General features: G+C 39.6%; 1 protein-coding gene across 5 annotated transcripts in view; it reads right to left on the bottom strand.

Annotated features, from left to right (window-relative positions):
- Positions 1–24,414, bottom strand: part of vps13c (vacuolar protein sorting 13 homolog C) — a 351,237-nt gene that overhangs the window by 309,067 nt on the left and 17,756 nt on the right. For 4 of the 5 annotated variants that reach the window (XM_041181309.1, XM_041181310.1, XM_041181312.1 and 1 more), the window contains exons 3-5: positions 22,411–22,453; positions 18,426–18,521; positions 12,186–12,287 (exon numbers count right to left, since the gene is read on the bottom strand). In XM_041181309.1, the coding sequence (XP_041037243.1) occupies positions 12,186–12,287; positions 18,426–18,521; positions 22,411–22,453 (241 nt within the window). Of the gene's footprint in view, positions 1–6,620; positions 6,684–12,185; positions 12,288–18,425; positions 18,522–22,410; positions 22,454–24,414 lie in introns of all 5 variants that reach the window. The other variant, XM_041181313.1, reaches the window with a different exon arrangement.

Below are 24,414 nucleotides of genomic sequence, written 5' to 3'. Positions count from 1 at the left end.
AAAATTCAACAGACATTAACCAACATCTCTCGCGCATAACACTCCCTGGATGAAAAAGTAGATAGATATTAAGATAAAGAAGAACGTGTCATGTAGAAAATACAATTGAGAACCAAGGGGAATACAGAAGGTTCAGAGGGGAGGTGAAAAAGCATATTAGAGAAATGAAGAGGGATTACGAGAAAAGACTGGTAGCCAACATAAAAAGAAACCCCAAAGTCTTCTATAGGTAAATAAATAGTAAAAGGGTGGTTACAGGAGGAGGCCTAAAAGGGAATTTACACATGGACAAAGGGGCCATGGCTGAGGCATTAAATTAATACTTTCCATCCGTCTTTACCAAGGAGGTGAATGCCACCCAGGACATGGTGAAGGGGAAACTCTGTCACTAGAATGCTTCAAAATTGATAAGGAGGAAGTGTTCAATAGATGTCAGTGCTTAAAGTTGACAAAGCACCAGGACCGGAATAGATGCAGCCAAGTATATTGAAGGAAGTGAGAATAGAAATTGCAGGGACACTGGCCATAATTTTCTAGTTTTCCCTAGACTCAGAGGTGGTGCCAGAGGACTGGAGAATTGCAAACATTACACCATTGCTCAAAAAGGTTGTACAGATGAGCCCAGCATCAACAGGCCAGTCAGTTGAACTTCAGTGGTGGGCAATATTCTAGAAACAATTATTCGGGATAGAATTAGTAGTCACATGGAAAAATATTGTTTGATAAGGAAGAGCCAGCATAGATTTCTAACAGGGAAATCGTGTTTAACTAACTTGCTGGAGTTTTTTTGAAGAGATAACAGAAAAGGTCGATGAGGGTAATGCTGTTGATGTGGTGTACATGGACTTTCAAAAGGCATTTGATACAGTGACACACAACAGGCTTGTGAGAGAAGTTATTTCTCATGGAATAAAAGGGACAGTAGCAACGTGGATACAAAATTGGCTGAAAAATAGGAAGCAGTGTGTAACAGTCAATTGATATTTTTCAGACTGGAGAAAGGTTTATGGTGGAGTTCCCCAGTTGTCCATGTTGGGGCCTTGCTTTTCTTGATATGCATTAATGATCTAGATCTTGGTGTGCAGGGGACAATTTCAAATTTGCGGATGATATGAAGCTTGGGAGTGTTATGAACTGCGGGGAGAACATTGTGGAACTTCAAGATGATGTAGGTTGGTGGGGTGCACAGATAGGTGGCAGATGAAGTTCAATGTGGAGAAGTGTGAGGTGACACATTTTGGTCAGAAGAACATGGATAGATAATATAAAATAAGGGGTGAAATTTTGCAGGGGGTGCAGGAGCAGAATGACCTGGGTGTATTTGTGCATAGATCATTGAAGGTGGCACGACAGGTGGAAAGAGCAGTTAATAAAGCATATACTATCCTGGGCTTTATTAATAGAAACACAGACTACAAGAGCATGGAGGTTATGCTGAATTTATATAAGACACTCATTAGACCTCAGCTGGAGTATTGTGTACAGTTCTGGACACCACATTATAGGAAGGATATGAGCACATTGGAAAGAGTGCAGAAAAGATTGTCAAGAATGGTTCCAGGGATGAGAAACTTCAGCGATGAGGATAGATTGGAGAGGTTGGGACTGTTCTCCTTGGAGAGAAGCAGACTAAGGGGAGATTTGATATAAATGTTCAAAATCATGAGAGGGCCGGACAGACTAGATAGGGGGAAGCTGTTCCCACTCGTAAAAGGATCAAGAACAAGAGGGAAGAGATCAAGAACAAGAGGGAAGAGGTTTAAAATGATTTGCAAAAGATGCATTTGTGACGTGAGAAAAAAACCTTTTCCACACAGCGAGTGGTTCGGGTCTGGGATGCACTGTCAGGAAGTGTGGTGGAGGCAGGTTCAATCGAGGCATTCAAGAGGGCATTAGATGATTATTTGAATAGAAACAATGTGCAGGAGTATGGGAAAAAGGCAGGGCAATGGCACTAGGTCATCATGCTCATTTGGAGAGTCGGTGCAGACACAATGGGCCGAATGGCCTCCTTCTGTTGTGATTCTGTGATTAAGGAGTATCTGAAAACATCAACGTTCTCACATTTCCTTTGTAACACAGCATAATGGGGTAATTCACAAAAACTTAGTTCAATAATTGAACCTTAGTCCATGAATTGAATGCTAATCTACATTAAATAACCATCATCCCCAGCAGGGTTCAAGAAATTGCTTACTCTCTCCAAATGACTTTGCTGAAGTCAGTGAAATACATATATCACCAACACAGGGAAAACAATATACTTTTCAAAAATCATAAGAGTACAAGGCTGCACCATTCAGGTGTGATGGATTATTTGCCTTTCAAATTAAAATGATTCACAAATTAGACCTGTGAGTTGCACTGACAAACCATTTTCCTACTATTTCCTCATATTCTCTCTTTTCACATGTAACCAAACTTACATATTACATTCCCTGTCTCAATCGCCACTCTTGATACCAATGGGAAAAAAAACTTCCCTACTGATTATACTCAATCTGTATTCTTCATGTTATCAATTCACTAACCAATGGCAACGATCTTCCAATATTTACCTTCTCAACCTAGAAAGCTTCTATCCTGTTAAAAGGTCACTGCTAAAGGAGAAGATCCTAGTTTTGAAAGCTCTTCTTTGTTTTATTATTTTCCGTATTATTTCTCTGAATTTTTATCAGCTTCAGCACCCTTACTTCTTGAACTTTACTCAATACTCAATCTGCACATGGAAGTAGAGGGGGCAACAATGAAGTAGAGTACTTTGCATCTGGCTTTAGCAAGGAAGATTATGCTGCCAAAGCCATAGTGAGCAAAGTTTTTGAGACGCTAGATGGACTGAAAGTTGATAAAGAGGTGGTTATCAGAAAGTCAACGGGTGTGATTCTAAAGGTGACACAGTACATATACCTGCACAAATCATTGAAGGTTGAGAAAGTGGTTAAAAGACATACAGGATCCCGAGCTTCATCAACAGAGGCATAGGATATGAAGGCTAAGTTGTGATGAGCATTTATAAAACAGTGATTCAGTCTCAACTGGAGCAGTGTGTCCAATTCTGGTAGACTCCATTGTAGCTTTCAAAAAAGAATTGGATAAGCAGCTTTGGAGAAAAAAACAATTGCAGGACTACAGGGTAAGGGATGTGGAATGGGACTCGTTGATCTGCACTTGCAGAGAATCTGCATGGTCACGATGGGCTGAATGGCCTCCTTCTCTGCTGCAATCATTCTACAATTCTATCACCATTGGGAAACATTACTCTCTAATTACCCTATCAATTACTTTCCAAATCCAAAGAACCTAAATCAAATTACTCCTTAACCTTCTATACTCAAGGGGATGCACTCCCAGTTTAGGTACTCTCTTCTCATACTTTAAGCCTTGGATTCCTGGTAACATTCTGGAGAATCAGCTCGACACTCCTTCCAAAGTCAATAAATCAAAAGCTAGATTCAGACAGCATAAAAGCAAGCCATCTACTGTGCTGCTTTGGGCTGCATTAGAGTGCTTCAGTTGGAGTTTGGTGAGAGACAGAGTTCGATGAAGAAGGAAGGAGGGATCCTTTTATTTGCTACCTTTCCACAGTAAGAAGAACCTTGCTAAGTAGGGCTGGTGAGTATTTCTTCACTCGAAACTAGAGGAAGTACAAGTAGAGGGAGAAATTTAAGAGTAAGTTATGGCAGGGCAGCTCGGCCAAGTGGAATGCTCCCCCTGTGCGATGTGGAAAGTCAGGGACACTTCCAGAGCTACCATGTGTGCAGGAAGTGTCGCCAGCTGCAGCTACTTGAAATCTGCATTTGGAGTCTCTGTGGAGCATCCGCGAGGCTGAGATCTTCATGGATAGCATGTACCGTGAGGTGGTCACACCACAGGTAAAGAGTGCACAGTCAGAAAGGGAATGGGTGACCGCCAGCCAGAGTTAAAGCACTAGGCAGGTAATGCAGGAGTTCCCTGTGTCCAGCTCCTTCTCTAACAGGGAATCTTGTGCGGGGCCCTTCAGGGAACAGTGACCATAACATGATGGAATTCTTTATTAGGATGGAAAGTGAAGTAGTCCAATCTGAAACTAGGGTCCTAAATCTAAACAAAGCCAAATGCGAAGGTATAAGGTGTAAGTTGGCTAAGATAGATTGTGGAACTTCATTAAAAGGCATGACTGTGGAAAGGCAATGACTAATATTTAAGGAAAAATGTATGCATTGCAACAGTTATACATTTCTTTCTGAAGCAAAAAAACAACAGGGCTAAGAAAAGAAATTAAGGATAGTATTAGATCCAAAGAGTCATATAGAGTTACTAGAAAAAAAGTAGCAAGCCTGAGGATTGGGAGCAGTTGAGAATTCAGCAAAGGAGGGCCAAGAGATTGATTGAGATGGGAAAAGTAGAGTACGAGAGTAAACATCCAAGGAACATAAAAGTCGACAATAAAAGCTTCTACAAATATGTAAAAAGATAAAGATTAATGAAGACAAATGTAGGTCCTTTACAGTCCGAAAAGAGAGAATTTATAATAGAGAACAAGGAAATGGCGGAGCAATTAATCAATTACTTTAGTCTGTCTTCACAGGGGAAGGCACAAATAACTTCCCAGAAATATTAGGGAACCAAGAGTCAAGTGAGAAGGTGGAATTGGAGGAAATTAGTATTACTAAAAAATAGAGCTGGAGAAATTAATAGGACTGAAAGCCGATAAATCCCCAAGGCCTGATAATCAACACCCAGGGTACTAAAGGCAGCAGCCATGGAAATAGACGATGTGTCAGTGGTCATCTTCCAAAATTCTGAAACAGTCCTGGCAGATGGGAGGGTGGAAAATGTAACCGCACTATTTAAAAAAGGGAGGGTGAAAACAGGGAATTACAGAACTAATCTTGTTAGCCTAACATCAACAGTTGGGAAAATGCTGTAAAGGATGTGATAACAGGACACTTAGAAAATATCAATGAGATTAGACAAAGTCAGCATGGATTTATGAAAGATAAATCATGTTTGACAAACCTACTGGAGGTTTTTGAGGTCATAACTAGCAGATTAGATAAGGGAGAACCAGTAGGTATGTTTTTTTGGATTTGCAGAATTCTTTTTATAAAGTCCCACATAAAAGAGGTTAAAGAACATGGGATTGGGGTAATATAATGGCATGGATTGAGAACTGGTTAGCAGACAGGGAACAGAGTAGGAATAAACGGGTCTTTTTCAGAGTGGCAGGCGGTGACTAGTGGGGTACTGCAGGATCAGTGCTTGGGCCCCAGCTATTCACAATATATATCAATGATTTGGATGAGGGAACCAAATGTAAAATTTCCAAGATTGCTGATCACACAAAACTTGGTGGAAATGTGAACAGTGAGGAGGGTGCTCAGAGGCTTCAAGGTGATTTAGACATATTGAGTGATTGGGAAAATACATGGCAGATGCAATATAATGTGAGCAAGTGTGAAGTTATCCAATTCGGTAGGAAAAACAGAATGGCAGAGTATTATTTAAATGGTGATATATTGGGGAATGTTGATGTACAAAGAGACCTGGGTGTCCTTGTATACCAATCACTGAAAGCAAGCATGCAGGTGCAGCAAGCAGTTAAGGCAGAAAATGGTGTGTTGGCCTTCATTGTGAGAGGACTTGAATACAGGAGCAAGGATGTCTTACTGCAGCTGTATAGGGCCTTGGTGAGACCACACCTGGAGTAGTGTGCGCAGCTTTGCTCTCCTTACCTAAGAAAGGATATACTTGCCATACAGAGTGCATCAAAGGTTCACCAGACTGATTCCTGGGATGGCAGATTGTCATACAAGGAAAGATTGGATCAACTAGGCCTATGTTCACTGGAGTTTAGAATAATGAGAGGGGATCTCATTGAAACAGATAAATGTCTGACAGGGATGGTCAGACTGGATGCAGGGATGATGTTTCCTCTGGCTGGCGGGGGGGTGTCTAGAACCAAGTGGTCACAATCTCAGGATACAGGGTAGGCCAATTAGGACTGAGATGAGGAGAAACTTCTACACTCAGAGGGTGGTGAATCTGTGGAATTCTCTACCACAGAGGCTGTGGAGGCCAAGTCACCGAATATATTTAAGAAGGAAATCGATAGATTTCTAGACGCTAAAGGCCTCAAGGGGTACGGGGGCAGAGCGCGGGAGTACGGCGTTGAGATAGAGGATCAGGCACAATTATACTGAATGGTGGCACAGGCTCCAAGGGCCAAATGACCTACTCCTGCTCCTATTGTCTATGTTTCTAAGTCCTTTCTAAGAAATTTGTGCACAATACTCCAGATATGATCCCACCAGGATTTTACATTGTTAAATTTCTATAAACCCATTGCATGCATTTATTCTGAACACTTCACCAAGACACACTGAAATTTTCCATCATCTCGCTCGTTTTAATGATTTAACCCTCCCCCTGCCCCACCAAACCCCTTTCCATTTGTTCTCTGAGGGCACTGGCACAGGCTTGGTTTGAATTTTAAATCTAAATTCAGGGTTTTATTTGGAAAAAAAAATCATGCTCATTTTCTTTTTAATATAACACCAAGTGTTGCCACAAAATAATCTTTTTTTAATAAAATATTAGACCAAAATTGCTGTAATACAATTTTGCATTTAAGTACCTACCAGGTTTGACATCCTTATAAACATAGCTTTCCAAGGCAAACAAGAATTCTCCTGAAGAGGCACCTTCATCCCAGCAAGCAGCAATAATAATAAACATTATAGATGAAAATAATATTCATAATACAGTAGTGTGAAAACATTTTAACCAAGTCTTCAAATTTGAGTAGGTAAACATTGTTATTCAGATCCTTCAAACATACAATTATTGGAAAAAATACACAGATCATTCCCAATGTTAAACGCAGTGGCACTGAGTCACCTAGATCAGAGGGGCAATTTAATCTTTCGTGGATTCATAGGAGTTAAATAGTTTTCACCAAAAGGGGGACGCTACAATTAGTCTGAGCACTGGGTCTGACTTGGTCCTTCTGGCTCCCAGTGGACCATCCACCTGGTTAATAGTGGAGGGCCAGGGATACCCATGAACTCATACCAGTGCAAGTTATTATTCAAGGAGAAATGAGGGTCAAGGGCAAAAAGGGTAGAAAGAGAAAGGGAGAAACCAGAATTAGCATTGTACAAGAATTAAATCTTGATTAACATGTGGGCCTAGCATATGAGTAGCAACAAAGTGATTCTATGTCCATGATGAAGAAAAGTGAGGAAACAAGAAAAAGTTTGTATTTCATAAATTACAGAGAGGCAACTCCCTGAAAAACTGTTTGAAAAGATATAACTGACAATTCATGCTGAATTAAGTTAATCTATTGAATTAAAACAAACAAAGTTGAGCAATTCCAGTTATTTGAGATTAATTCATCATGCATGTTTAAAAGCCATCCAAACCACAAACTGGAAAGAGTTTATCTTCCAATATTCTCAGCCATACGCAGATCAATGATACTTATATGGATTTACTAACTGAATGGGAGTAAACAGTATGCAACTTATCTTACGATTACACAGTCTTTAAATTAAAATTATCTGACAGCGAAAAGGAAATTAAGTTCCTACTTGGATTAGTAATTTAAATTTAAATGCTTCAGGCACACCACAGAAACTGTTAACACTTGCCTGCAGAAGCAGTACAATCAAACTAGATTTGCCTATTTGTCGGAATGGAGATATATTTAATAAGCGTGTTGAAGAGTTTGTCAAGCAATTGTTTCAGTACCATCGTAATAAAAGTCACTCTTAGGAAAACCGAAAAGTCCAGAATCATTAATTTCACTTTCATCCAAAGTGTAAAGCATTTCAACATCGAGGCTGGTGCTGGGGGAAACAGGGCAGTTCACGCTGTAAAGCAAGAGAATTTATAGGTGAACTGATCCTCTCCTTCATAAAATTAAGATTAGAATGTTTAGACTGAAGTACACTCAAAATCTTTCCAACCATGAGGAAAGAATTTAAAGGTGGGATTAAAGGAATGGAGGCTGCTAGAACAGCAGCAGGACAGTGAACTACTTTTACTGCTAGAACAGCAGCAGGACAGTGAACTACTTTTACTGCTAGAACAGCAGCAGGACAGTGAACTACTTTTACTGCTAGAACAGCAGCAGGACTGTGAACTACTTTTACTGCTAGAACAGCAGCAGGACTGTGAACTACTTTTACTGCTAGAACAGCAGCAGGACTGTGAACTACTTTTACTGCTAGAACAGCAGCAGGACAGTGAACTACTTTTACTGCTAGAACAGCAGCAGGACAGTGAACTACTTTTACTGCTAGAACAGCAGCAGGACAGTGAACTACTTTTACTGCTAGAACAGCAGCAGGACAGTGAACTACTTTTACTGCTAGAACAGCAGCAGGACAGTGAACTACTTTTACTGCTAGAACAGCAGCAGGACAGTGAACTACTTTTACTGCTAGAACAGCAGCAGGACTGTGAACTACTTTTACTGCTAGAACAGCAGCAGGACAGTGAACTACTTTTACTGCTAGAACAGCAGCAGGACTGTGAACTACTTTTAATGCTAGAACAGCAGCAGGACTGTGAACTACTTTTACTGCTAGAACAGCAGCAGGACAGTGAACTATTTTTACTGCTAGAACAGCAGCAGGACAGTGAACTACTTTTACTGCTAGAACAGCAGCAGGACAGTGAACTACTTTTACTGCTAGAACAGCAGCAGGACAGTGAACTACTTTTACTGCTAGAACAGCAGCAGGACTGTGAACTACTTTTACTGCTAGAACAGCAGCAGGACAGTGAACTACTTTTACTTGTTCCATTCCTGCAACAGGAGGGTGAACCTGTTCAGGCACCAAGGCAAAAATAAAAAGAGTCAAACAACACGCCCTTTCCAATAGAAGTGACTACAGTGCTTGAAGCTTTGAAACACTGATTTCCTGTAGTCATACAGCACCTAGCCACTTGAAAACACAATATGGTCCAGGGTCCTGTTCAAAAAACCTCTATTTTGCAGGTATTTTAAACTCTTCAAGATAATGACGGTAAAAGATCCTAATGCAGTGTGAGGTGCTTCAGAGTAGGCATGACAAGATAATAATCCCTGGGGCAAGGGGCAGAGGAGGAAGGGAGAAAGAAGAAATTTTATGAGATAGGATTTCCGATACATGCTCCTTTCTTCTATTCTACAATCATTTCCATTTATCAGCCTCATTTGCCATTTCTTTACCAAAAACCTTCTGAAAAATATTAATTGCATCTTCCTTCCCAAATGTCCTTATACATCTATAAATTTAATCAAATTTACAATTTATTTTCTGACAAGGTTTCAATCCCTCAATCACTGGTGCTCCATTCAGCAATTCTACCAGACAGCCATAATGACCCTCAGAGCTGAACAGTTCTGAGTTTTCCATTTGTTAATCCAGTCCTGCATTCTTATGTAGAGCCCCATGGTTTTCAGTTTAATCATCTCTCACATAGGAATTTTAGAAAAAGCTTTCTCAGAATCTAAATAAGCTATCTGCAGCAGCTTCCACACACTGTTTTACTCATGACACCCTCAAAGAAGTGGAGGAGGTTTGTCTATCAGCACATACCCAACCTAAAACCATGTTGACTGTTAACTATGAAGCCATATACAGTTACTCATCCAATTGAAGTTGTAATTTCCATTTTTTGATGCTAGACTAATTGGCCTGTACTTGTCTAAGTCAGAATGATTTTTTTTTAAGTCTAAGCGTGAATGCTGTTTACATCCGGCCAATCGTTCACAACTTCTCCATTGCCTGATGAATCTTTCAACAGCCTGAGAGTGTCCTCCTCGGTCTGTTAGGAACTGTACAGATTGGCATCTGCCCAGGGGATTTTGTAGACAGCGTCGAGGATAACAAGCAGCACCAGATCACCGATTTCAAAATATTCCACAAGCTTTGCTGTATCACCTCCTGCTGGGCTGCTTCCTTGTTGTAAATTGTTTTGTTAAACACTAGAGTACAGAAACATTGATTGCAACGATCCACAGAATCAGGTCTTTAACAAGCTAATGTTACAAAACCAATGAGTACTCAGTTACTTCACGCTACATGACTCCAATGTGTATAGAGTCTTTGAGTCACGATTCACGATGAGAACATACACTGCATTCTACAATCCAATATGACTACCACATAGTGGTTCACTCAAAACTCATACTAGTTCTACCCTTGATCTCTACATTTTATGCATACCAATTCTAAATCCCAAACATCAAAAGACACACAAAATGGTACAACAGCTCAGAACCAAGAGGATGCACTTTGCCCATCTCAATCTGTCCTAGCCATTCTGTGACAATGGTTATATGGTCCAATTAAGCTCTTCCGATCACTTTATTACAGTGATCACTTTATTACTGTAAGCACCGTGACCAGACCAACATCTCCCAGACCCTCAAGACATAGATGAATGACCTTTACACATTCCTTCAATTCCTCATCCCTGTCTTAGGCTTGCTTCACAAAGCATAAACAGAAAGCTGTTTAACTCATTGTACACTGAATCCACAAACAGCCCATGACATTAAAGTAAATGGGTAGTGTGAACCCCACATTCCCACACTTCCATCTTAAGTAGCTCCAGGAAATAATTCAAAATGGTTCATTCAGCTTTGACAACACAAACATTGGGATAAGTGACAAAGTTTCAGCAAACGTTGTCTTTTGCTCTACCCAAGTTTGACATCACCAAGTGCATAGACAAGGATAAGGCAAGAAAGAACCCATCAGAATCTTCCTTATTGGGGATGAGGTACAACTGTACCACAATATACTGAAAGATTTTTAAAAATGACCTTTTCATCCAACAAAGTGATCCTACTCCCACCTTCCTAATGCTTGACATAATGATTTAACCCTCTCTTTGCACAAAGACTTGCAAAAAGAACAGCACATTTTTGTTAAAATTGAAAGCCATTAAGGAACTTGAAGGAATACAAATCTTTGCTATGTTCAATTTCTGCAAAAGCAATTTTAAAATTGGTAATGAAAGGTTAAATCAGGATAAACTGCACTAATGGTCTTTATGAACTTCTCAAGCAGCTAATAAACCTCTTAAATCTGTATAAATGTTGACGGATGCATTCAACCAGTTGCAGAGCTGTAGTACAAAATGCCTGAACACCAGCCAAGGAAAATAATAAGCTACCTACACGATATTGCATGCACTCAGTAGCAATCACTGATTAAGAGCTACATGGATCAGGATGTTGGAACTAGTTGGGTGTCAAAAATTTGCATACAAGCAAATTATTTTGCTAATTACATTTTCCTTCATTATTAAACAGCTGCATAATTTACCAAACAGCAAATAACTAAAAAAACCTTGCACCAACATTAAAGATGCATATAAATGAATTTAACACAGTAAATGAATTGAAACTAGCACAGAAAGCATAACCAGGCCACTATAACTGATACAAATAAGCCAACAGTCTGCATCCTCCATCAGTATACTATTAAGATCTTAAATATGAGGTCTCAGAATATTGTTTTAAAATGAAGTAAAACTCCTTTGTCACTCCAATCTCACTGCTCATTTTATTCCCAAACTATGGCATTTCCACAAGTGCAGCAATAGGAATGGTCAAAATAAATTTTATGCATTCACAGCAGTAAACATTCTCGTCATCTCAAAAAGCAATTTCATCTAGTTTCAAGAAAATAAATCTTCACACTTGCAATAGCCAAGCATGTGTCAAGGAATGTTGTGTGCTTTCTTTAGAGGAAATAAAAATGTTTTAGAAGCTCTTTGCAGTTTGTTGGGTATGATTTCATTGGGAGCAGATACAAAATAAACATTCCCTATAACTGTGACTCTTATAAACCATCAGCTCATCTTAAAACTTAACTGACTTAAATCTGTATATGGAGAAAGTAATGATTGATTCAAACATGTTTCCCTGCACTCCAAATTGAACTTATTGGTGTACATTTTTCTTCTTCCGAAAGTCTGGCATAGGCTGAAAACCTGACAGCTGGCATGTATGCAGATTTATTTCCTTGTTGTGAATTGCATGATTGAAGCCACCCTCAGGATGCAGACCCTGGGGACTTCAGGGACTTAAATCTTCAGGTTATGAACCATGAGCCACAATACAATAGTCAAAACCACATTACATACAATTAGAACAACACTGCAAAAACTAGCAGAGATTTTTCCAAGCATCTCCTTACCTTTCTTTGCTGCTTTTTGCAAGGCATCTTCAATTCGGAGTAGTTCTTTCTGCTTGTTTTCCTGCAGCTGTTTCTCTTCCTTTTCTGCATCATATTTGATACCTTTAGAAATAAACAATAATTGTGAATTTCTACAATTGGTACATATTCATTTCATTTTACCACCATTATCTGCAGCAAAAGACAGTGATAAAAGTAATACAAGATATCACCTGCATTTAAACAGACTTAAGTTAGAGCCACTAAACTCAAAAGACTGCACTGGTCTTAACAAATAATGGGAACATACAAGGGAAGAAAGAGATCCTCAACTTGTTGCAACAATGATTCTGGACTTTCAGCTGCCCTGTAAATCAATTTTCGAGATTTGGAATTTGTAACACTCCAGTTCTACAAAGCTGGAAAGTTTGCTAACAAATGACTGCTCAAAACTAGTGGGCAAACAGTGGAGAATGCAAGGTCCTGGATTAGGAAAGGAAAAAGATCCAATCTTGATCATCATGATCCCGCTGTTACCTAAATCAATTGCAAAAGTGATCAGTAATTTTTTTTAAATCTGGAAAACAAAATAAAGCATCTATAGCTACATTTGCATCTTCTGCAATATATTTCAGATCAATGGAAGCCTGTTGACATCTTTTTAACCAGAGCGCAGCTCATGATTTAAGAGAATGATCCTTAATAAATTTTATAATAATATTTTTTTTAATGGATAACAGGTCTCCATAGTCTTGATAATATGATTATCTGGTACAGAAGTTGGCTCTACAAATAGGTTGTTAATTACTATGGTAACACACAAGCAGTAAGCATATTTATTAACAGAGTTAAAATTTATGGGTTGCACATCTGGCAACTGTTTGCTCAGTGCAGAACCTGTTCATAATGGTGAATAGATTTTTGTTGTTTGTTTATGGGCTGCAGGCATCACTGGTAAGGCTAGTATTTACTGCCCATCCTTAATTGCCCTCAAAGTGATGTGAACCGCCCTGTCATGCCACTGCAGTCCTAGTGGTGTAGGATGTGGATGTGTGGTACCAACAAAATTACATAACCATGGCTTTGACAGTAGCTAGCTCGGATCACAATTAATAAAAAACAGGAACCATCTAGCATTCAGTAACATGCAGCACACTGTGCAATAACAAAATGATCCCAGTGCCCAATGAAAACAGGGGCTGCAGCTTGAACATCTGTAGTTAGAACTAAGCAGGAATTGTAATCTCACTCTAAGTGAAGCTGAAAGTCAGCTTTTAGCAGAAACCGAGTGCAACCTGAGGACGGGGTACTGTAACAAACCACATGAGAATTGTTTGATTAGTAAAGTTGGTCAAGCTGAATCTTGCAAGCTTAAACCAAGACCACAAACTGCAACAAAACATGATGAAATCTTAAGGTACTGTGTTCAAAGAAGTTCAAAAGATACTTGAATATCTTGACTGAGGTCTCAATTAGGGGACTTAATTTCAAAATATCCTATAGGCTGCACCAAGTGTGACACCTCCGGTGAAATACTCTTATTCAGTGGCACTTAGAAAGCTAAAGCTTCAGCCATAATTTTTTTTAAAAAACACTGGAGGCATCAGTTGTAGTTCAGGTGAGGCTAACAGTTTTGGAAGAGGACCACTAGACAAACTGTTCCATTTCATATAATAGATTCAATTGGTAGAGAGTTTATGCAAAATGAGTGGTATAAATGAACAAGGACATTAAATTCTTAATCTAACAACTCAACTTTCAGATTAGAAACAAGTAGCTTGCTGGATTCAGGGAGAGATGCTAGCCCAACAATTCAAAGATCTTTATGTGGAATAGTGAAGATACAGCCCAATGCCAGAAGGTGCAGGAATCATGCTTTCCAAAGGTGGCAAATGATCCCCAAGATCACTCTTCCTCCCTCTTCACTGGCCACCTGCAAACTCCAGAGATCATAAGTGCCTGCAGAAAATCGAGTGTCCTCAAAAAGATTCAGGGGATTCTCCCCGAGGTGTTTAAGCAGCGTAACCAAACCCACTAACAACACCTCATCCATCACCACATCAGAGAACCAAGCTCTCATACAAATTCCACCAAGCTTTACTAACCTCAATTTTCTACTCACTCAAAACATAAAAGTTGTTTTTGTGAAAAGTGTAACTAGGTCAGTTAATTACAAGAGGAAAAAATGAAGGAAAAATTGATCTTGAATAAAGTCCCAGACTAACATTGTCACAGCTAGTATAGAATATGTCTGTAAATGGAGTGATGAGAAAGAAAATGCTAAGCAAAGAGCAAAACTCAGGTTTATAATGATATACTGAACATACTATAACATGGACTGAGTGAAGGCAAGCCAAATTCAAAGTGTAATTGCTTATTTACTCTACAGGCACCCTTAATGCATTGAAAAAATATTGTCTCCCATTACCTTCCTACCAGCTCAAAACGAACCAGAGTAGTGACTTACAAGAAATACATAGCTACAGATAGTGATTAAGCTTTAAAAATGCAACAGTTAACACAGCTTCCAGACATAAAAAACCAAAAACTGAAGAGCCGTCAGATGTAAACATCAAGCTGAACTTTGAACAACTGAAACTGTAACAAGTATTAATTTCAAGGTTGTAATGCAATCTCAGGTTTTAAATGACATTCACAAACTGCTCAGGCGTCCTTTCCTCTGTTCAGCTGTCTAAAGCATGAAATTTGATTACAGCCTTATAACCACTTGCCACTGTTATGTTTGGGTAGCTTCAAAACAAAAATCTTCTGGGCAGATGGTTACAATTAAGCTTTGGCTAAGGGGTGGAATGAGGTTAGCTCTCAACCTTTTTCATTAGAAACTGGTGAGCAGATTATTAAAAATATTCACTCTGCTCCAGTTGGTATAAGACATCATTCACAGCAGTCAGGGTTTTGATAAACACATGACCATACTCAGAGATTCCAGACAGAGGTTTACTGCTATACAAGTACGCAGGTATAAACTTTCTATTGAGCAGTCTGGCAGTCCACCCTTGGCTGCCAATGGAAACTATGCTCCTACCAGATAAGGGCTCAGAGCTAGAGCCTGGAACCAGAAAACTTCTTATGGAACCCCAATCAAAACAAAGAAACTGAAAATCATGAACTGCACATGTCACTTCCCAGTAGGCGAAAAGCACGCAAAGAAAATCTTTACCATGGGCAAAATTTGATATATTAATATATATTGGGCTTTTGAGAGGGGCAAGAAAAGGAAGACATGAAATTTCTTTGCACTCGTCTACAGGAAGGGTCCACATTACAACTTCTTAAGCAGATCATAGCACCTGCTTTGCCCAATGGTAAACAAGCATTGCAAAAATCTAAACTCCTTTAAATATTCCCAGGTCTATGGTGCCTTATCTATGTGGGATGTCACTTATAAAGCAGCGTAAAAACAAATGATCAAACAAAATGTTCAAATCGTGATCTTGCTGCTATTTTTCATGTAAGCTAAGGTACAATGGATATATAGGCACAAAATCATATTATCCATTGGTTATTCGTCATATATAGCAAAAACTACAAACAGTGACATATAGGTCATTTTGAAAATAACAATAGGCTCCCCAACTGAAATAACAAGGTGGAATTTCTTAGGACTAAAATAGAACCAAGGCTACCATTTAACATCAATTGCTATTTAGAGGAGGCATTCTACCAGCATAGTCACACACAATTACTTTATGCTTTTAAACACAGCAAACAGCACCAAAGTTCTTGGTATAGCAAGAACCTGTGGAATTACCTCTCTAAATAAAAGAGTTCAATGGGCCTTGAACAAGGGCATTTGTTCAGTAGTCTTTAGCTTTTCCTTATAAAAGCTCAAGATTGACCTGATTGCATTTCCAATTGCTGTTTTTTTTTGAACTTATGACAAGCCAGCTTCTAAAAACTATTTGTACCAACTCAATACACATTCATTTTGAAATAGAAGGTTAAGCTGACAGATGAGTCAGATGAATATGGTGAGAGGCAGCTTGTGCGAAGCATCAACACTTGTTTCTGGGTTGTAATTCCCATGTACTATATTGCAAGTGACAAGAGCCAAGGGGAAGTGAAGTGGAGACAAAATAATGAACTGCAAAATGTTTATTTGTTTCCAGTTAAAAACAACCCATTAAGATTAGGTAGAACACAAAAGTAAAATTAAATATAAAGTCTCAAAGAATGGGGAAGAAAAGAAAGAAGGAAAGGGAACTGTTCTATATTAAAAATGATAGCCAACTCATATCCCACGTGACTTAAGCAAGTTAGGCAAATAACCCCACTGCTTCTCGCCCACTGTTTCGTGAAAATCCCAATGCCCTGAAACTTCACCCATATCCAAATAAGTCAAAATGCAGGTGAGAAGCACACTATCACCAAGTGTTTCAAATCAACATAACCAACCCTAACCCAAGTACCCAACATGAACTAACCATACCTCTGCACACATTCAATATCATGCCCTGGTCAAAAATTTATCAACTGAATTTTTCTCCCCTCCCTGTAGCAAAAGATCAATACTTCTTTTTTAAAAAAGCACCACAAATGACAATTATTCCCCCATGAACTGGACGTGTGGATTCAGCCTACAGTGCCAGAGTAGAATCAACAACCAATTCTGATCCTCCCAATATTATGCAAAACCAAACCCATCCCTGTCCCCACTTTGAATCACCTCCAAATTTCCTGCAAGCTCCATTCTCCGCTCCTCCTGAACCCCACAGCATCTTGAACTTATAAACTGGCTTTCCACCCACTACACTGGCAACTGTTACTGGCTTGGAAACCTCTAACCCCATATTCCCCAGAAATGTAGCATTTAGAATTTTGCACTGGCATGTTCACCTAAACCCCCACTCCCCACTCCTGTGAAGAACCACATCTGCCACTGGGCAGCATTCTGAAACTTGGCACTTACCTTCTCACCCCAACAAGAGTCATTGTGTCTTGGAACAGCGTAGCACCTCTCCCTCCCCAAACTGAGCATCACATCTATGCTCCAACCTCCTCAGGCAAGTTTTTAGCTCTCTCCTCATCCCTTCACCTCTTATTCCTGCTCCCCTCTCTAGATCCTCACTCCTGTTTTCCCTCATTCAATCTCGAATAGCCTGCCAAGTTAACACTAATTGCAGCCAAAAACTTGATTCATTTCATCAAGTGCTTTATGCTGTAACAAGGTAAAATGAACAGGATAACAGGCAGCATCAGACTCAACTGGTTCATTCTTTACATATGATCCCATTATTTAAACAGGCCAGCCCCGTGCTCGCTATCCTGCAGTACTAGGTAGTAACATTTCACAGCCTTTTACTGCCCGAGTAACTCATTTCCAAAAGAACAGCGGCCTGCTTTCCTTGATGTTTATGTTCTTTTTATTCCTCATAAAGAGATCAAAACCCTCCCAACACAGTGGGTGCAATTTTTATTTCTTACAGAGCAAGGCAAAACTGTTTACCATTTGGTATCTGGGGTAAAGAGCGCCAATTAGTATATTCAATACCTATCTTTTGATTTTAGATTCACAACCCAACATGAGGCTGTCATGAACAGCCAGCTAATTTAAAACAAACTTTAAATCATCATTTTAAAATAACTGGTATCTAGGTCCTTTCTGGGGAAAAATGGTCAAAGTGACAGCAAGTTATTTACACTCCACTCCTTTGATCCTAAGTAAGGTTGTCAACCCCCAAGAAATATCCTGGAGTCTTCAGGAATTGAAGATTAATCACTAGGATATGGCTAGGAGCGATCCAGCAGAGAGGGAACATTGAGGCATTAAAAAATATATTTTCTTTCAACACTTTTGTTTACTTATTACAAAAATGTTGGGAGGGTCTGGGAGAGTCTGTTTGGATGATTCTTGAGTGTCAGTCGAGCAAGGAAGGATCTGTTTGCATTTGAAATGGTTAATGATCATTGCGTTGTGACAATGGGCAAGCTGGGCAACCAAGGATTGTTGGAGGGAGGAACTGCTATGTTGAAACCTCCAGTAATACAGCCAACCTGCATTGCCAACCATAATCCTAAACCAGCTTATCCTTCATTCTGTGTGACAACACATTATCTTATCCAACAAGCCAAAAATCGTACCACTTTCAGTATACCTTAAAGACCAAAACAGTCAACTTAAATGATGTTCAAACTAAAGATTCCATATTGTATAACCATTGACCAATTTGAAGAAATGCTAATCATCATGTCAAACCCACAAATTAATATTAAAATTAGCAGGATTGTAGCATTACTTACTTGCTTCTGGAACAACCAGAAGATTCAAACCATCCAGGGTAGCGAGCACTGCTTCACTGTACAGATTCTTCCATGGGATCTTCAAAGTAAGCTTGTCTATCAATGAAATCAACAGTTACCCAACAGGAAACAAAACATCTTGTACAGACAGCAATAATAACACTGGCTCACTTGTACATTAAAAAAACACCAGGTTCTACAGAGACCAAGTCATAGGCAATTATATCTCCCTTCCTATTCATTTAAAATCAAACACAAGAAAACTGAAAAAAAAATCAATAAAGTATTAACAAAAGGTGACCTGGCAACACTGGATGTTTTTCTGCACAAAAATCCATAAATTTGGACAAGTTTTTCTGGAGAGAGAACTACAGACTTTCACAGCACAGAATGAGGTTATGTGGTCCATCATGTCTGTGCACCTCTCAAAGGGCGGCCATATACCATTCCCTGCCCTTGCCACATACTCAAAATAATCTCTCTCAAATTTCTCTCCCTGCTATGTTGATCACCTCTGGCCCAAATCTTCCAATCTCCGGATTGTCAGAAACCAGACACACAACTGAAGATGCACATCAGGAAGTCCTAATGCGCCAACCTCCATGGGAAATGCCCAGGAAGTTTCAACTTCCTATGGACAATTCTCCAGCTCCCCGCGACCCTCCGAAAATGTCTCCAACTCTAAACTAGAGTCAGACTTCAGATAGTTCAGTGGTACTTAGCTGGGTCGTTATCCAAGAAATGTCAAACATATTAAAACCTAGTCTAACATCTGGGTAACTACACAACAGAACACCAATCACACCCGCCCCCAGACCTGACTGCCCTCCACCCACCCACCCCACCATCCCCTTAACCCGACCCAACTGCCACCTCACCTACCTTACCTACTTAACCTCCTACCTACTTTCCTACCCACACACTAACATTCACCCAGTGACATTCAAGCCTTTAAACTTACCATATGGCAGCTAGTGCTATAAAAAGGGGGCATGTCCTGTCTTCCCACCTGACTCCATGCCAGTTCAATAGAATTCCCCAAGTGTTTCTGCACTGCGTATTTCTGAGATAACCAGGCTCAGAAGATCCCCAAAAAAAACATGTAGCAGCATCAAGTCAGTGGAATTTTCGATCACAGCAGCAATCCGCTGATCACTGCCGCTGCTCGGAAGATCTGGGCCTCTATCTGTGATATCAAATATCACTGTTGGGAACAGTGGAACCTTTTTTTACAGGTGCATCCCTCCATCACCTGTCTACTCACTACACAATTGCAAAGGTTTTATTCCTCCTGCTCTGCTGTTTACTGGCCTGTCTACACTGGAATATCATTGTCGCATATTTACTAACTTAATTCTGCTTATGTATGAAAATTAACTCTTTCAAAACCAATTCTAGCTGTTGATTGCCACAACAGTATATCTCTGACCTCCTTACTTGCAGGAATTAATGAGGCGATCAAAAGTTCAAGACTTCCAGATCGAAGCCCTATTTTTAGTTTTAAGTATGAAATGGCACATGGTGGTGACATTCTCCTGGTTTTACAAAATCCTGATACGAAAATTAAATCAGCAAAAGATTTAAATGAAGCTGCATTCTTTATTCTCACACTGAACTTATGTTTCACATACAAATGGCAAAGGAAAGTTGCGCCTACGAGCATTTCGAAGTGTGCCCTTAATGGAGCAGATAACATAGTCTGCAAAGCTGCCCTCCAAGTACAAATTTCTAATATCTGAATTATACTATCTATAGCTTGGTCACATTTTGCTCAAGACTTGCTGGATTTGATTGGGAGAGATAAGAGCAGCAGTCTTAATGAGAAACCAAGAATTGAGCTGGATGTGAGAGGTGTCACACTGACACTTATTCCCACGGCTCCATAGTGAGATGTGGGTGTCACCGGCAAGGCCAGCATCTGGTGTCCATCCTCAATTGCCCTTGAACTGAGTGGCTTTTACTAGACCATTTCAGGGGGCAGTTAAGAGTCAACCACATTGCTGCAGTCACATGTCGGCCAGACTGGGTAAGGGTGGCAGATTTCCTTCCCTAAAGGGCATGAGTGAACCATATGGATTTTTACAGCAATCATTTTTGTAACAAATCAATGGTTAACATCACTGAGACTAGCTTTCAATTCCAGATCTATTAATTGGATTTAAATCCAATCAGCTATTGTGGTGGGATTTGAATCCTTGTCCCCTGAGCATTAGCCTGGGCCTCTGATTTGCTAGTCCAGTGACATTATCACTACACCACCGTCTCCCCCACGTTTTGCCATGTGCATGCAAATTGCAGGGAAACAAACTGGAGCTGTGATAATGAACTACTGCGTCAAAGCAGGTCAACCTTCTGCAGTAATTTGACATACTCTGTATCAATACCAGTGTACATGCTGCAAAATAACTGTACATCCTACAGGCAGCATTTTCTTGTTCTTGTCAGGATGTGGACATCATCATCAAGGCCCCATTAATCATCCAGTCCCATTCGCCCTGAGAAATGCTGACTTCCTTTCATGTTCTTATGGTGATAGCATTTCCTCAATGATGTCTACCAGGCAATTCCAGGATATTCATCCAGAGATAATGAAGGAATGGGGATAGATTTCCAGTTAGGATAGTGTACGTCTTGGAGGGTAATTTGGAAATGATATTGTTCCCCTAACATTGCCTTCAGTCCTTCACAGGTATCATGGGACTGTGGCAGGGGAGAAGTGCTATAATGGTGAGTTGCTGCAGTGCATCCTGATGGTGTAAGGATTGCAGACTGAGTCCAGTGACAAGGATACTGAACAAGCAAACTACTTCATTACTGGTGGCAATGCAGGTGAGTGGCAAGTATACCATCACATACCCCTGCAGAGGTTGAAAGGAAATCAAAATGGGAAGGAAAGGAAAGGCAAGGCAACTCCATTATCCCAAACTATCCTGCTGAGGTTGGTTTTAAATTGTTTCTTCTGCAAAGCTGTTGAAAAGGGTGAGGCAGAAACAAAGTGGAAGCATGTCCATACATAGTTTAAAAGGGCTATAGTGTCACAGATTGACTTAGAGGAGCTGGTCATATGGGAAAAGTCAGAACAGGATTAAGGAGCAATTTCAATGGCCTGTTCTCCCAAGGAGTAGGCTAGTGTCTATCTTTCATACTTGTTGCCTTGTTACTTTGAGTAACAAATTGTACGTAGGTGATTAAATGGACTGATTATCACTGTATTGGTTGTCTTCTTCAACTGATCCATAACTAAACAAACAGAACTTTTTTTATAGAAAACTTTCCACATCTTTAAGACAGCCAACAGCATTTCCAGCAATTCATTACTCATGAACATTTGTTAAATTTATTTTAGAAAGCACAACAATGAGTCTAATGTACAAAAATATCTTACAAATAGAGGAGAGATGAATAAGTAATATTTTTCCCCGATGGTTATCGAGAAATGAATGTTCACTGAGCACAAGGGAGTTAGTTCCCCCTTCTCTTGAACAAAAAGGGGAATTTTTGATCTAACTTGTTTTGCTAACTTGTTTGCTATCTGATGGATTGCCACTTTATGCTGGATTTCCCAGTCAGTTCTAAGCTGGAAGTCAATTATGCCGATCAAGGAACCCCCCAGTATTATGGCAAATATTGCTGATCCCAGAGCCTGTGTGCACTTTGCACACATTCTTAATTCCTACTTTATGTTAATAAAACATCAATATTTCCACTTCCATGCACTACTGTATCAAAAAGGCAATATACAATACCACGAATGAGTATCATTTTAACAATAAAAAAACAAACTATGTGAAATATTAACATCATATACATATCTATTTTATAGTTGCAGGCACTGCTATTTATTTACATTTTATTTAGGTGAGATCTTTGCTAATCAAAGCTCTGACAAAGTTGTAAGCTCAGTGGTTTACCTAGCCAAAAACTCATAGTTCAAGAGCAAAGCAAAACCCTGCGGCCCAGTAACTGGCCAATATAAATAACATACCTATCTGTCCAGCCTTGACTTTGAAAGGGACATCCAAATCATTCTGTTTGGGAAGAATAGAAGAAATAAATAGAGTAATTTTGGTCCAGTGGAAAACATAAGCAAATGTAGAAACTTCTCATCAGAATTGAATATAATCAAACACCAAAACAGAAGGCAGCAGGATACTTCAGAAGCGGTATGTGCTGCAGATTGCCCCCACAAGAAACACTCCAAAGCCTCACTGATATCCTTCATCTGTATTTATAATGGATTTTACCCAAGTAAACTTGCCAGACTAATTTCAAAATATAACCATACTGTGACATTGGAAAGAAGATCTGATTTGTTTATCTGAGCTAGAAAGCAATTTTTATTAAAGTACAGTGCATTATAAAATTCAGATTTTTATATTTATTTCAGCATATATTTCCATTTTCACTAAACTGTTCATCATTCAAATGCTTCCCTAGTTGAATAGTTCTCTCTCATGTACTGTCTCCTTCCCTTTTCAAACTATTGTCATCACTGTCTTCAAAAAAACCCCAACTTTACAAATTACCAACCCATCTCCCTCTCCAAAGGCTCCAAATGCACTGTTGCCTCCCAAATCAATTCCCATCTCCCCCACAACTTGCTAATCAGCCTAACACAGCACTAAAAACAGCTCCCAAGTCACAAATGACATCCTCTGTGACTATTACCATGGGGCATCGGGATGTCTCTGCAGCTTTTAACAGCGCCCATCCACACTATCAATTTCCAAAGTCTATCATTAGCCTAACATCTGTCATAGGGAAAGTGCTAGAACTTATTATTAAGCAGATTATAGCAGAATACTTAGAAGATCACAATGTGATCAGGCAGAGTCAACGTGACTTTCTGTAAAGGAAGCCGTGTTTAACTAATTTATTAGAATTCTTTGAAGAAGAAATAAGCAAGGTGGATAAAGGGGAACCTGTAGATGTGGTCTACTCGAATTTCTAGAAGGCATTTGATGAGGTGCCACATCAAAACTTATCACACAAGGTTACATAGTGTGGGGGGGTAATATATTAGCATGGATGAAAGATTGATTAACTACCAGGAGAGTAGGGATAAATGGACCCATGACAATTAGCAAGCTGGAACTCAGAGTGCCACAGGTAACAGTGATGGGTCCTCAACAATTTACAATTTATATCAACTACTTGGATGAAGGGAGCGAATGTATGGTAGCTAAATTTGTCAAAGACACCAAGATAGGTAGGAAAGTAAGTTGTAATGAGGAGGTAGAGAGTCTGCAAAGGGATATAGACAGGTTATGTGAGTGGGCAAAAATTTGGCAGATGGAGTATAATGTGAGAAAATGTGAACTTGACCATTTTAGCAGGAAGAAGTATCAAAATGGAGAGGGACAGCAGAACTCAGTGGTACAGAGGGATCTGGGTGTGCTGGTACATGAATCACATAAGGTTAATATGCAGGTACAGCAAGTTATTAGCAAGGGCAAATGGAATGTTAGCATTTATTCCAAGGGGAATGGAATACAGATGAACTGAACAGGTATTTTGCATCAGTTTTCACTGGAGGATACGAGTAACATACCAGAAATAGCTGTAAACCAGGAAACGGAAGTGTGGAACTCACAAAATTAATCACCAGGGAAGTGAAATGGAGCAAATTTTTGGAGCTGTGCGCTGACAAATCCCTGGGCCCTGATGGACTTCGTCCCAGGTCTTGAAAGAAGTGGCTAGTGAAACAATTGACGCATTTGTTTTGATTTTCCAAAGTTCAGGCAAGGTTCCATTAGATTGGAAAATAGCAAATGTAACTCCTTGATTCAAAAAGGGAGACAGAAAGCAGGAAACTACAGGGCAGTTAACCTAACATCTGCCATAGGGAAAATGTTAGACGCTATTACTGAAGATGTTATAGCAGGGGACTTAAAAAAATTCAAGGCAATCAGGCAGAGTCAACATGGTTCTGTGAAAGGGAAATCATGTTTAACCAATTTATTGGAGTTCTTTGAAGGAGTCACATGTG

The sequence above is a fragment of the Carcharodon carcharias genome (genome assembly GCF_017639515.1).
Source record: "Carcharodon carcharias isolate sCarCar2 chromosome 32 unlocalized genomic scaffold, sCarCar2.pri SUPER_32_unloc_1, whole genome shotgun sequence".
In the NCBI taxonomy this organism is placed as follows: domain Eukaryota; kingdom Metazoa; phylum Chordata; class Chondrichthyes; order Lamniformes; family Lamnidae; genus Carcharodon; species Carcharodon carcharias.
The sequence above is the reverse complement of the archived record's forward strand: the minus strand, read 5'-3'. Positions and strand labels throughout refer to the sequence as shown.